Here is a 15,113-nt window from a genome sequence, read left to right as displayed (position 1 = left end):
ATTGGCTAGTGTTAACAGTCCACAATGAGTCTTATTATCATTATTATTATTATTATCCCAAGACCTCATGGAGTCAAAGATTCATCTGGGAGGTCCTTTTATCACACACACACATCTCATCATACCATGTTTTAAACACACTCAAACTCCTTGCAGACACCACACTCTCAGACAAGGCATTCCAATCATTCACAACTCTGCATGAAAAAAAATCCTGCCCCTCACTCCCCTACTCACACCCTCTTTATATAGTTTCCAGGGATGACTGTTGGTTCTCCCCTGATCTCCCACAATTCTCTGTAGAACTTCTCCATCATTGATCCTATAACAACCCCTTACCAACTTGTAGGTCTCTATCATATCTCCCCACTTCCTCCTGTCCACCAGACTCTGCAAATTGCATCTTCTCAATCTTTCCTCATACTCGACATTCCAGAGGTTAGAAACTACCTTAGTCAGTCGCCTTTGGACCCTTTCCAACATCTCTTCATCCTTCTGAAAACCCAGTGACCAAATCTGGGCACTGGGTTTTCAGAAGTCCATGGGTGGCCTAATCAAAGCCTTATACAATGGAACAAGAATCTCCCTACTTCTACACATCAGTGTCCTCCGCATCATTCCCAGAAGCCTTTGTGTTGTCTTCACAATTTTGGCAATGTGTCCCCTAAATTTTAGATCTTATCCACTATCACTCCCAGATCTCTTATTTCCTCTACCTCCAACAATATATTCTCACCAAGCATAAATTCTGCATCCCATCTTTGTTTTCCAAATTTTAAAACCTTACATTTTGCAACATTGAACTCACATCCCCATTTAAGTGCCCAATCACTCAATTTATTCAAGTCTTCTTATAAGGCCACAACATCTTCACCACACTTTATGGTTCATCCCAACTTTGCATCATCTGTAAACAACTGGATATCTCCATCCAAATCTTTGTCAATATCATTAATATACAAGTTAAACAGCAATGGCCCTAAAACAGACCCCTGAGGTACTCCACTAGTGACTTTCCTCTTCCTGGATATCACACCCCCATACACAACTTGTTGATATCTATCAGATAGCAAGTCTCCAATCCAATGCACTAATCTAATATCCAACCCCTATCTGCTCTAGTTTGACTGTCAACTTATAATGAGGTACTCTATCAAAAGCCTTTGCGAAATCCAAGTATATTACTGTGTATCCTTCTTCTCTGTCCAAGGAAGCAGTCACTTTATTGTAATAAGTAAGTAGATTATTAAAACATGACCTCCCTTTAGCAAATCCATGCTGTCCATCAAAGAAAATACCATTGTTGTCAACCCAACTCTGGATCCTAGTTCTCACAAGCTTCTCCAACAACTTAACTACAACACCTGATACACAGATAGGCCTATAGTTTGATGCTTGAGTTCGATCACCTTCTTATGACTCCATGGAGGTAAAGAAAATATAATAATAAAAATAAAAATAAAACCTATATACTAGATTTCATGCCCTTAGCTTTTGCTGTTAAGATAAATTTTACAAGTGATAATTTTTTTTTCCGTCTCCTCCCCATATATCAAGGGAATACAAGGAAAAATATTATAGGAATGGAGTTGCATGTAAAGAAAGGAAAATGGAAATATATATTTTGTTTTATAATTAGCAATACTGTAATTTATATTAGATTTAGTTTTAGGATAGTTGTAAGTGTGCAGCATTCAAGTTATTTTTGAAGCTTAATTATTATATTAACTGTTCAGAGAATTTAATATAAGAAACCTGAGATTGTGTGTGTGCGTGCGTGCATGCACACATGCAATGTATTCAATGTATTATCAAAGAGGACAGGTTTTGTGGATAGAAAGCAAGAGTGATGATAAGTGGTGCAAGTGTTTCAAAAAAAAATGCAGGAAGTGTAAGTCATGTCAAATGTGAAACAGCAACGTAGTGAATGTTTGTTAGAAAAAGTACAAAAATATGAGGGTTAGAACAAACATGGAAAGGAATGCAATTGCAATAGTAAATGAAGGAGAACAAAATACAAAAGATAAGAGTATGAGTCAGGAGAAAAAAGGTATAACATGAAAGAGTAATGGATGAGGATAATGGAGGTCACAATGATGAGAATAACAGTACAATCATACAGAATCTTTTGCAGGGCAAAGTATGAATTTGAATAACTAAAGAAATATCTGGTGACTATACAGCAAAAAAAAGAGAAACAAAAAAGAGTTGAGAGGAAAAGAAAGGAGAACATGGAAGAGGGAAAGCAAAGACACAATATTGTATAGCAATTCTATGATTTGAGGTGTTCTTGAGTGCATGACAAAATTAGTTTTTCGCTGATGCAAGATCAACAATAAATGTGATACAATTAGAATGTAAAGAGAGAAAGTGCAAGAGTAAAAATTTGGGAAGTGTGAAAGAAATTTCCTACAGTTTGAAATGTAGAAAATATGAAAAAGTTGAAGGGAGAAGTCGATACCGTATTTACTTGAATATAACTTGCACTTTTTTTCTAAAATTAAAGCTAAAAAATCATGGTGCAAGATATATGCAGGGATTTTTGGAAACTAAAGTTTTCAGGAAAAAACTGAAAATGGGGATGACTTACTAAGAATCTCCTATTCGCTATCGCTACTTCTGGCCTCGAGAGCGGTTTCCTTGTGTGCACTGTCAAAGTCATCTACCCAAATATAATGTCATCTTCTTTCCCATTATTGCAAGTAAAAATTACAAGTTATTTACAAGACTTGAGATACATAATGAACAACCACGAATGACTAATGAGAAGTAAAAGCAGAGTTTGAAATAGACAGCAATGGTAGGCCAGTAGAGATAGAGCAGCTATGAAGACATGCATATGATTGGTGCAGTATTAACAAAAGATTGTGAGACCAAAAGAGAAGGGCAAGCCAACAATTTCTGAGTTGAAATGCTAATTCTCTTCAACCGAATTCCATAATACCTGAAACTGTCATAACAACATTCACTATATATGTCTTAGTTTTAACATGTTTACAATTTTATTGCTGCTTTGCGTTTGAGCTGGCAGGCGGTCTCACACATCTAACTAAAAACAATAGTTTTTAATTAGATTTTTAGATACTGTGTTTGCCAGTGCAACATATGGTTTTGCTTGAGTCCAAACAGCATGGCTAATGTGGGAGGGGACATGCAATTCATTAGTTAGTATCATTTTTATCCAGGTTGTCTCTAATTGCGCTATTTGTTGAGAAATATATTGCACAGACAGCAAAGCGAATGTCTCTGTACTTTATTCTGTGACAATAAAAGTACTTGTTTTACTTGCATCTGCAGTATAGTGGCAGATGGGGAGGACATGTTGTTTACGGGGGGGGTGCAAGTTATCACCCCGACATTAAAGTGTTTAAACTTTTTTTCCATGTACAATGTATATGTGAAACTTTTTCATTTCTTTTTTCATAAAGTAAAACCAGGGGTGCGAGTCATACATGAGGGTGAGTTATATTCGAGTAAATATGGTATTTCTGTTTTATTATAAAAAGCAACCATCTTTTTTAAAATCTTTCCTCGAGGCATTGCAGGCTGCAAGAAATTGCTTTGCAAACTGCATGCGACCCATGGGCCGCTAGTTTGACACCCCTGATCTAAACCAACTCAGAAAATGGCAAAATCTGAGGCTATTTAGAAAAAAAGCTTAGAACTAGAGGAAAAAGTACTGCAAAAGGAATCTGAAATAATAAAAGTGACATGAAAACTGAAGATAAAGATATTCTAGATGCCTGGAGTAATTATTATTATTATTATTATTATTATTATTACATAACACCTCCAGGGAGTTCAAAGACTCATCGAGGGAGGACACCTACTCTACAGCTCTCCATCTCCACCACTCTACTAACCGCAACTAACTTCATCATCTACACCAGCACCATCTACCGCCGATCACCACCATTTTCACAGACAATCACAAACATCCATGCCCACGGTATGATTCGAACCCACAGCCTTTTGGCTGGAGAGCAGATATGCTAACCACTCGGCCAACCAGGCTGGCAATTACTCTGAAAGACTGTTAAATGAAACAAGCCATGCCAAAACAGCTGTGGAATGAAATCAAGAGTATATATCAGTATTACTGGTAGGAAAAAAAAAAAGCTATCAAAAACCTGAAATGTGGAAACAAGCGGAATAGATGATATTCAACCAGAAATGTGAGTGAGCAAGTGAGTGGAGCTATCAGTTTAATATCACAAAATGCAAGGTCATTAAATTTAATAGGCAAGGTTGGGATGCATGTTATACATACAAAAAAATGCTAACCTATAGATGGCAACAGTTGAGCGTGCCAAGTCAAAAAGGTAGCTCAAAATGAGCTTGTTCACTCAAAATAAAATTAAAAAATTAAAAGCCTTAAGATATCATTCACAATATTTGTTAATGCTTAATTTTACATACTTTTAAGTATGTGCAATTAAAATACTGGTATTCCTTGGTAGAAACTTTATGTATGCATGTATTTTTAACACACACACACACACACACACACACATTTATTTATTTATTTTAAAAAAATAGAAAACAAACATACCGGTTCTCCTGGAAGCCCGACTCGACCATCAAATCCAGGTAATCCAGTTGGACCAGGAGGTCCTGGTGGTCCAGGTGGACCAGAATCTCCTGCTTCACCCTTAAAAAAATAAACTCAATAAGTATAAGATTTACGTTTTGGAAGTCCCCCCCCCCACTTGGTTAGACTATAATAAATTTAGTTTAATCCTTTATCCAAGTATAAGCAAACAAAGTTTGCAGCTGAAGTATCTTCAGGACTGAGGCAACTCGTGGTAAAGGTGGAGTAAGCTCTCATCACTTGTCGTAGTATCTCCATAATGCAAAGCACATCCCCTTGCGGACATGTATAATGCTATGCATTAAGGGAAGGGCCACTACCCAGACAGGTTTCGACCTTTATTAAGGTCTCGTCAGTGGGGGGCCAGACCTAGAAAGGATTAAAAGTAAATTTATTATAGTCTAACCAAGTGGGGGAAAAAACCTTCCAACATCTTTCTCTAAATCCAGAGTAATTTAATAATAAGGTGAGACATCTTTTGGCATCTCATATAGGTAAATATGACTTCTCCATTACTTCCACCTCAGTATCATCACCTCTGGGTCTGGCTCTTACTGACGAGACCGCAATAAAGGTCGAAACCGGTCTGGGTAGTGGCCTTTCCCTTAATGTAAGTAAGCAAGGAGATGTGCTTTGCATTATGGGAGATACTCTAAAACAAGTGATGAGAGCTTAGTCCACCTTTACCATGAGCTTCCCCAGTCCTAAAGATATTTCAGGCTCAAATGTTGTTTGCTTATACTTGGATAAAGGATTAAACTAAACTTATTGAAGTATAAGACTTAGTCAAGGGAAAAGAGTTCTTTCTCTTAAAACAAAACAAAAAAAAAAAGCTAGGCTCCTGAAGCAAAATCCTAAGAACTAAGCTCCTGTTCGTAAATGTATTATATTTACTTTTTGTCCTTCAGAACATAATACAAAATAAAGAACTAAAAGAGATCAGTAATTTCAAAATACAGTCCTAACATCATAAAATAGTTACAGTGAAACTGTATACAAAAATACAAATTAAAAGCAATACAAATTAATAAAATTGAAATAAAAATATTATAAACACTGAAATAAAAAAAAGTATTACAAAATAAAATGGAAATGAAATAAAAATTAATACAAATAAGAAAAATCAAATCAAAGATATGCAAAGTATATTATCTGAATTATCCAAATAGTTTAGCAGAAACTAGATTAAATGCCACTGAGATCAAAATACATAGCAAGCCCTTTTACATTAAATATGCATAGTCAAATCAGTTCTCTTCTACATTCTTAAAAGAAATGGTAATCACGCCAAATATAAATACAGACATACATACATATATATATATATATATAAAGAAAAAAATAAAAGACATAATTGTCCAGCAACTATCTCTAATAAGTTTAATTTTTTAATTTTAGTACAGTGGGTGATCGGTTAATGAATAGTTAGGACTGCGAACAAATCGGACAAAGAACACTTTCGCGAAAGATTTTTATGTTCAGACAACAAACACATGTTGTGATAACGAACACCTCACAGAGCAAACACAAGAAGAAGCGACGCTGTGTGTAAGATTTGTAGAACTGCATTTTATTGCCATCTATGAATGGTTTCTGGAACGAGAATTTGACAGTTGTATACATAACCTTTTTGTGTGCTAGTTGATTTCTGTTCTCTGAATTTTTTAAGTGCTTTTCTGAACTTTTTATTTAAAAAAAAACTGATAATATTATGGGGCCTAAAAAGAGTGGAGTGTCAAGAACTGTGCTCACCACAGAAACCAAGCAAGAGATAATAGCCAAGGTAGAGAGTGGGCAGAAGATGTCTGATGTTGCTAGGCAGTATGGCTTGAACATGTCTACAGTAGACACAATCTTAGCCAAGAAAGTTATAATCAAGAAGACTCAAGCAGCTAAAGAAGTAATGAAAATCACATCTGAGAAACAAAGATGTGCCATCCATGAAAAAGTGGAGAGATTGCTTTTAGTTTGGATAAAAGAAAGGGAAATGAAAAGAGATATAATTAGTATGACTATCATTCAAGAGAAGTCTAGAGAAATTTTTTTTGAAGAACTGAAGAAACAAACTCCACATTCGTCACATGAGGAGAGAGAATTCAAGGCTACCACTGGATGGTTTGCAAAGTTTAGGAGATCTGGCATTAAACATGTGGTAATGCACGGTGAGTCTGCTAGTGCAGATAAAGAAGAAGCTTAGAAGTTTTGTCTCAAATTTCAAGAATTCATTAAAAAAGAAGGATATTGTCCACAACAAATTTTCAATTGTGATGAAACTGGTCTATTTTGGAAGCGCATGCCGAACCGTACCTGCATGACGAAAGATGAGAAAAATATTCCTGGGCATAAACCCATAAAAGACCAGTCGACGTTACTTTTGGGAGCTAACACTAGTGGTGATATAAAGTTTAAACTGCTTTTTGTCTATCATTCTGAGAACCCTAGAGCATTCAACAAAAATTCCATAATTAAAGAAAGACTGCCAGTGATGTAGAGATCGAATGAAAGGGCATGGGGGTCGCACAGGTTCTTTTCAAAGAATGGCTGTTTAAAGTTTGTGCCCAAGCATCAAGGGTTACCTTCAGACTAATGAATTGCCATTGAAAGCACTGTTGCTATTGGACAATGCACCAGGACACCCAAAAGACCTTGAAGATAACTTGCTGGAAGACTTTCCCTGGCTGACAGTTCAGTGTCTGCCTCCAAATACCACTTCGTTGATTCAGTCAATCGATCAGGAGGTATTGCGGGTTTCAAGAAATTGTATACTTGCGTGCAGTTTCGTCAGTGTTTTGAAGCATGCCAGTTCTCCTCAACAATGATGTTAAAAACGTTTTGAATAATTTGATATTCTTGAAGCTATCCGGTTCATTCAAAAGGCGTGGTCAGAGGTCACTCAACGACAGTTGAATTCTGCTTGGCGAAAGCTGTATCCATCCTGCATTCAGGGAGACGGAGATGATGTCCCTGAAATTATGGATTAAATTGTGACAACTGCTAGAGATATCTGGAATTGGAGGTGAATGAAGATGATATTGAAGAGCTCATAATGGAACATGAAAATGATCTGACGACAGAAGAACTCCAAGAACTCTTGAATGAAGAACACTAAGAAACTCAACGAGATGTGTTTTCTTCTGAAAAAGAGGAAGACAAAAGAGGACCAATGCCGACATCTGCTATTAAAGATCTTTTAAAGAAGCAGGAGGATGTCAGAACAACGGTCTTAGAATGGCACCCAAACCAGGTTGAGGTCAATAGGCTTGGGGATCTCTACAACGACAATGCTATTAATCACTTCCGAAAAATCCTGAAGAAGAGAGAAAAGCAATTGACATTGGACAGATTTTTTTAACACCCCACAAATGGGAAAAAAAACATGACTGATGAAAATGCAAGACTGTGTCTGTATGTATTATTGTTATTATAAATAAATGTAGTAAGAAATTATATAATTTTTTATTTATTTTTTTGGGTCTCCAGAATGAATTAATCAAATTCCCATAAAAATCTATGGTAAATCCATGAACAGTTAACGAACAATTTGGATAGTGAACATCGTCTTTGAACAGATTATGTTTGTTAACCGATCATCCTCTCTATTTTGAAATGATCAAGATTTCTATCATAAAAGCACTTATAAAAACAAGTAGGGAAATTTGTCAATGAACTCACTCATGTGGAATTACAGAGAGAAAGTACACTTGTTGTAACAGAATGTATTTATATAGATGTGCTTTAAAAAAAAGAAAAAGAAAGAAAGAAAGAAATTTGAATTCCTGGAAATCCTACACTTTTTCCATGTTTTTGCATTACATTCATCCTTGACCTCTCCATTTCTGTGTAATAAAGAAGTTACTGCATTCTTCTGGTATCACATTTTCTAGGAAAGTTTCTTAGCAGGAAGAACAACATATTTTAAGGATTCAAAGTGCTAGAATTGTGAAGGATGTACAGAATTATTATTATTATCCCAAGACCCCATGGAGTCACAGACTAATCTAAGAAGTTCCTTTTCAATAAAGGAACTTCTTAGATTAGTTCCTTTATTCAATAAAGCTGCTTCTCATTCTCTCTTGCTCACCCCCCCTCCTTATACAGCTTTCAGGGATGAGCTCTTGTTCTCCCCCAATCTCACACCATTTTATGTAAAACCTATTCAAAGTTAATTTTATAACAACTCCTTACTAACTTGTACATTTCTATCATATTACACTTCTTCCTCCTATCCACTATACTCTGTAAATTGCATCTTCACAACCTTTCTTAATATTCAACATTTCAGAGATCAGAAACTACCTTAGTTAATAGCTTGTGAACTCTTTCCAACATCTCTTCATCCTTTTGAAAACCAAGTGACCAAATCTGTTCACAGTAGTCCGTATGTGGCCAATTCAGAGCATTATACGTAGCTTCCTTAATTCTACATCAGTGTCCTCTGCATCATTCCCAGAATTCATTGTGTTGTCTTCACAATTTTAGCAATATGTCCTCTAAATTTCAGGTCTTTACCCACCATCACTCCAAGATCACTTATTTCATATTATTTATTATTAAATTTGGATATCTGAAAACAAATACTCAATTTTCTGCTCGGAAGTTGAAATTTCAGCTTGGTGGATAAAAATAAATTACAGGAAGCCATATCTACGAGTAAAGATTGCGCAAGACTAAAATCATGTTCCTGACAGAAAATTGCTGTAAATCATGGTGTGGTAGAGCAGCCAGTTCTATCTGTCACTTTGTCAGCAAATTTCACATTCCAAAGATTTCTGACATCATAAGGCAAACAGCTTTACCAAGCTTAAAAGGCAAATTGATTCAAGCCTCTTTGTTTTTACATCCGTTTGGAATATTACATATAAAATAAATAAAGCAATTAATTCTTATTATTATTATTACACCCTCCATGAAGTGAGTAGACTCATCATGGGAAATTCATTCAACTGACAACATATTTATCATATAGAATCTTAAAATCCTTAACCCTCCTTACATTAACAACACGTTCTGGTAATGTGTTCCATTCGCTGACAGTTCTCCATGTAAAAAATCTACTCCTCTTCACCACACTTTTACATAACTTCCAGGGATCACCTCTCACCTCTTCCTCTCTCACCATCTACTTTTTTTTTATAATCCCTTCCCTCTCTGAATTAATCTGATAAACTCCTCTCACTAATATAAATGTATCTTATCATATCACCTCTTTTCCTCCTATCCACCAAACTCTGCAATCCATATTTCTTCAACCTCTCTCCATAGCCAGCACTCCAAAGTCCCAACACTGTCTTAATACTCATCTCTGGACCCTCTCCAATGTCTCCACATCACATTGAAAACTAGGTGACCAGATCTGAGCACAATAGTCCAAGTGTAGTCTGACCAGTGCCTTACACAGTAGCACAACCACTTCCTTATCCATATATGTTAGAGTACGTCTTATCATAGCAGCACTACGATGTGCAGCCTTCGCAACAATAGCAATATGCTCTCTAAACTTCAGCCTACTGTCAATCATCAATCCCAAATCTCTAATCTCATCTACTTCCTGCAGTACGGCACCATCGATATAGTACACAGCCTTATATTTCTGCACTCCAAAATGCAACACCTTGCACTTATTGATATTAAAACTACAACCCGCTTCCTTTGTCCAAGTAAAAAGTATATTCAAATCTTCCTGAAGGGAATTGACATCAATAGTGCTACTTATAATTCTTCCCAAGTTTGCATCATCAGCAAACAACTGAAGATCCCCAGTCAGTTCACATGATATATCGTTTACAAACAAGTTAAACAGCAGTGGGGTCCAAGAACAGAACCCTGGGGCATGCTAATGATTGCCAGGATTCTGTTCCTGGGCATATTTTGAGCCCATGTTCTTGGGCCCACAATATCCATTTTGAGACACTGCTCCATCATATACAACCTGTTGGTATCGTTCAGAGAACCAATCTCTGATCCATCTAACTAATATACTATCTATTCCCATCTTCTGCAGCTTGTATGCCAATGTATCATGTGGTAATCTATGAAACGCTTTTGCAAAGTCCAAGAATATCACTGTATATGATTCTCCCTTATCTAAAACACTTGTTACCTTAGCATAAAATGCAAGTAAATTACTAAAACAGGAGGACCTACCCTTTAAACCCAATCCTGTATCCAACATGTTACTAATCTCTCTAACATCTTGACCACAACTGCAGTTATACAGACTCACCTATAGTTGGAGACTTCTGTCTTAGAACCATACTTGTGGAGTGGTACTATTTTGCCTTCTTTCCACTCCTTAGGAACCCTACCCACTGCAAAACTTTCATTAAATAACCAGGTCAAGGGCATAGCCAACTGTGGTGCACATTCCTTAAGAATACATGGTGATATGTCATCCATTCCCACAGCCTTATTAACATCCAACCCAACCAACATCTGATACACCTCTGATTCTTTCACTTCCAATTCTCCTAATATTTGCCTCTTTTCTATATATTGCACAGATCCTGCAAGCTATAATGATGATACTCAAACAAACTCATAACAAAACAACACAATAACATCTAGCAAGTCATATGCATCTCTTATTTCCAGTGTGAGAAATTTTTGATAACATTTCATATACCTTATAGCTTCTCATAGCCAGTTCCTAAGGTCGCTATCAGTAGTATACAAACAGCACACTGAAATATTTGAAAGTTTCTACTTAGCAATTCCAGGAGCAAGAATAACCAAATCACCTTATACCATAATTGGCAAACAGTCACCAGACCATATTACTCATAAAGTTAAACAGTTAACTTTCCAAGGAGTTAAATGAAATAGTCAAATCATGTCTTAATCTAAAAAGGAACTAAGACTTGAAAACCTATGACACTAGGAAGAAAATCATAAAAATTACAATGAAATACCCTAAAATAATTAACATAGTACAAACATATGAAGCTGATACACATGCACAATATCCATAAAAGCTGGACTAGAATTACCATTAATCTCTGATCTTAAAGGAATAAAGCAGATGTATAGAATTAATTAAACTGATAGAATTACCTTCCCATATTTCATCATTGTGGCAAAACTTATTAAGATTTTCCAACAATGCATATGAGCATTACAAACAATAGGTGTAAACAACGATCCAATTGCAATGTCCTAACTGGCATCCTTTTAGAGGGCTACATCGAGATTAACTAGGATTGAATCTTGGGAATATGGATAAGAATAACTTCATATGTGGTATAAAAGAGGTACGAAGATTATACTTATTATGTAGTAATTCGGCTGTCTAGCATAAAATATTCAGATATATCCCAGATACAGAGGATCTAAAATAATTTTGATATAATCTTGAATACCATGTAAGGAAATTGTGATGCATGCAATATTTTATCTATTTTTACAGGAGTTGTAGCCACCAGCTAGAAAAAGTGTGGTGTAGTTAATGGAGTTTAGTGGTAAGAGTTTTGCCACTGGATCAAGCAGTCTCAACTGCATGTGTCAGGGTATTTAGTATACTATACTGCTAGGTTGGATAATGGCATGATTATTTACTATTATCATGATTATTATCATCAATGGACCTCCATGGTGCCAAGAGATTCATTGCAGAATATCTGCTCTAAGCCCTATAAAGTTGATCATGACACACTTTCAAATCATTTGCTGTCTGCACACTCCTCATCCTCTCAGGTAATGTATTTCATGTACGAGGTGCCATGCAAAAAAAAGCCTTCTTCATCTTTTCTTTGCACACCCAGAGCTGACTATTTGGAAAATGCCTACACTCTTTGGAAAATCTCTCATTATCTATTTGCATTTTTTTATAGATTATTATTATTACAGGCAACTCCAGGGAGCCCTTAGACTCATCAAGGAAGGCCCCAAATCATGTTGATCACAACTATTCGACATTCATACAGTATCTATCATACCTCGCCTTAAACTCATTCACTGTCACAGCATCCACAACACACTCTGGCAGCCCATTCTGCTCATTCACCACTCTAAAAGTAAAGAACCCAGCTCAAACACCCTTACTAACCACACTTTTGCCCAGTTTCCATGGATGTCCCCTAGTCCTCCCACAACCAGCCCTGTTCTCAAAAATATCTTCTGAATTAATTTTATAGAAACCCTTCAGTCATTTAAATGTCTCAATCATATCTCCCCTCCTCCGCCTATCAACCAATTTCTTGGTGACCAAATCTGGACACAGTAGTCGAGATGGGGTCTTATCAAGGCTCGATACAGAGGAATAATAACCTGCTTGTCAACGTATTCTTCAGCAACCAAGTGATTTGATGAACTGATTTGGCCACTTTTGCAATGTACCCCCTAAACTTCAACTCCTTATCCACCAACACTCCTAAATCTCGTGCCTCATCAATTACCTGGAGTACAGTTCCACCAATGTAGTAAACTGCTGCTAATCTTTTCACCCCAAAATGTATAACCTTACATTTTGCCACATTAAATTGACAGCCATTCTCCTTAGGCCAGACCTCCAATCTATCCAAATCATCCTCCAAATTTTGACATCATCTGCATTCACTATTGCCCTAACCAACTTTGCATCATCTGCAAACAAATGAACTGTTCCTCTCAGATCCCTTCCTATATCATTAATGAACAAATTAAACAGCAGTGGTCCAAGAACAGATCCTTGTGGCACACCACTAGTCACAGGCCGTCTTGTGGACTCTACTCCAGAATAAACCACTCTCTGATATCTCTCCGTCAACCACCCTCCTATCCATCTCACCAACCCTATATCCATCCCCATATGCTGCAATTTACTGATTAGAATTCCATGTGGTATCCTGCCAAAGGCCTTGGCAAGGTCCAGTAGAATCACTATAAACCCATTACCCTTATCCAGTTCAGCCGTCACTGTGTTATAATATGTGAACAAGTTACTGAGGCATGACCTACCCTTCACAAAACCATGCTGTCCCCGATACAATATCCCATTTTCATCTATCCAATCTTGTATTTTCCTCTTGACTATTTTCTCCAAGACCTTGATAATGATTCCTGTTATGCTGAATGGCCGGTAATTTTCAACAGCAGCCTTGGAACCACCTTTATGCAGCGGAATTATTTTCCCCTCTTTCCACTCCCTTGGGACTAACCCAGATCCGAGGCTCAGATTAAACAAAATGGGCAAGGGCACTGACAATTCCTTAGCCACTTCACATACAACATGAGCTGGTATACCATCCAATCCCACAGATGTATTGACATTGAGGTTCTGTAATAGACTATTTAGCTCTACTTCATTCATCTCAATTCCAGTATAAGCTGTTGGTTCTTCCATTCCTGCAATGTCACCACCTGGATGATATACTCTTGCAAAGTGCTCGCTCAGTAATTCCACTATATCGACTGATTCGGTTACCTCAATACCCTCAGCATTTTTTAAAATCATTCTGCCATGAACATTTTTTCTTTTACTTGTAACATATTGAAAAAACTGTTTGAGATTCTCTTTAGCCTGCATGGCCAATTTTCTTTCATAGCCTGCTTTTGCTTTTCTTACCACCCTTATTACCATCCTGGCCTGAGCTTTATACTGTTCCTGCACCTGCTGGTCACCTTCCTCCTTAAATTCCCTCCACAATTGTTTCTTTTTTTGCAGCTCAAGCTTAATAGTGTTATTCATCCATTTAACCCCTACTTGATTTATTATTCGTACTTTTGGTATACAGTCAACCATTGCCTCCTGCAAACACTTCTTAACCACATCCCATGCACTATCAACATCCAGTCCTTGAGTTTTACATGCCATGGCACTGAGCTAAGCACACTCCTAAGCTTGTCGTAGTTACCAGCACGGTAATTCCACATGAACCCTGTCTTAATTGTAAATTCCGCTCCTTTAGCCACCTCCCAAGTCATGACCTTATGATCACTCTCACCAATTGGTGGCAACATGGTCATGTTCGTTAGAGCCACATTCTCAGATGCAATTACTAGGTCAAGCACTCTCTGCCCCCGAGTATTTTCCACTACATGCTGTCGCAGATAGTTGTCCCTTAATAACCGCATAAAATCCACTTCCTTCCTCCCATGTGCCCTCTCCTCTTTCCAGTCAATGTTACCATAATTGAAATCACCCATAATAATTACCCTCCTTCAGCTCATTACTTCTATTTGCCTATGCATACTATCCCCACCATCTATTCCATCACCTGGTCTATAGCAGCACCCAATTGTATATTTTGTTCTGCTAGACTCTATCTCACACCAAATAGCCTCAAATGTGCTCTTTTCTCTATCCTGCAGTTCAACTTCTATACTCCTTGGCTGCAACTCATTAGCTATCATCAATAACACTCCTCCCCCCCCCCCTTTTTTTTCTCCCTGTCACTCCTGAACACGCTATACCCGTCACATTCAATCCCACTAGCTTTATCATCTTCTGTCAGCCATGTTTCACTAATACCAACAACGTGTGGCCTGGAAGTGCCAACCAAGGCCAAAAACTCTTCCTTCTTGTTCCTAATACTCCTTGCATTAGCGT

General features: G+C 37.1%; 1 protein-coding gene across 10 annotated transcripts in view; it reads right to left on the bottom strand.

Moving 5' to 3' along the window:
- LOC150099238 (uncharacterized) overlaps positions 1-15,113 on the bottom strand; it is an 825,097-nt gene that overhangs the window by 524,851 nt on the left and 285,133 nt on the right. For all 10 annotated transcript variants that reach the window (XM_090403353.1, XM_090403348.1, XM_090403355.1 and 7 more), the window contains one exon: positions 4,553-4,651. In XM_090403353.1, the coding sequence (XP_090259479.1) occupies positions 4,553-4,651 (99 nt within the window). The remainder of the gene's footprint in view (positions 1-4,552; positions 4,652-15,113) is intronic.

Source organism: Typopeltis vanoorti, chromosome 14 (genome assembly GCF_054136105.1).
Source record: "Typopeltis vanoorti isolate ZY-2024b chromosome 14, IOZ_Tvanoo_1.0, whole genome shotgun sequence".
NCBI classification, from domain to species: Eukaryota; Metazoa; Arthropoda; class Arachnida; order Uropygi; family Thelyphonidae; genus Typopeltis; species Typopeltis vanoorti.
This window is presented reverse-complemented; position numbering and strand designations above follow the sequence as displayed.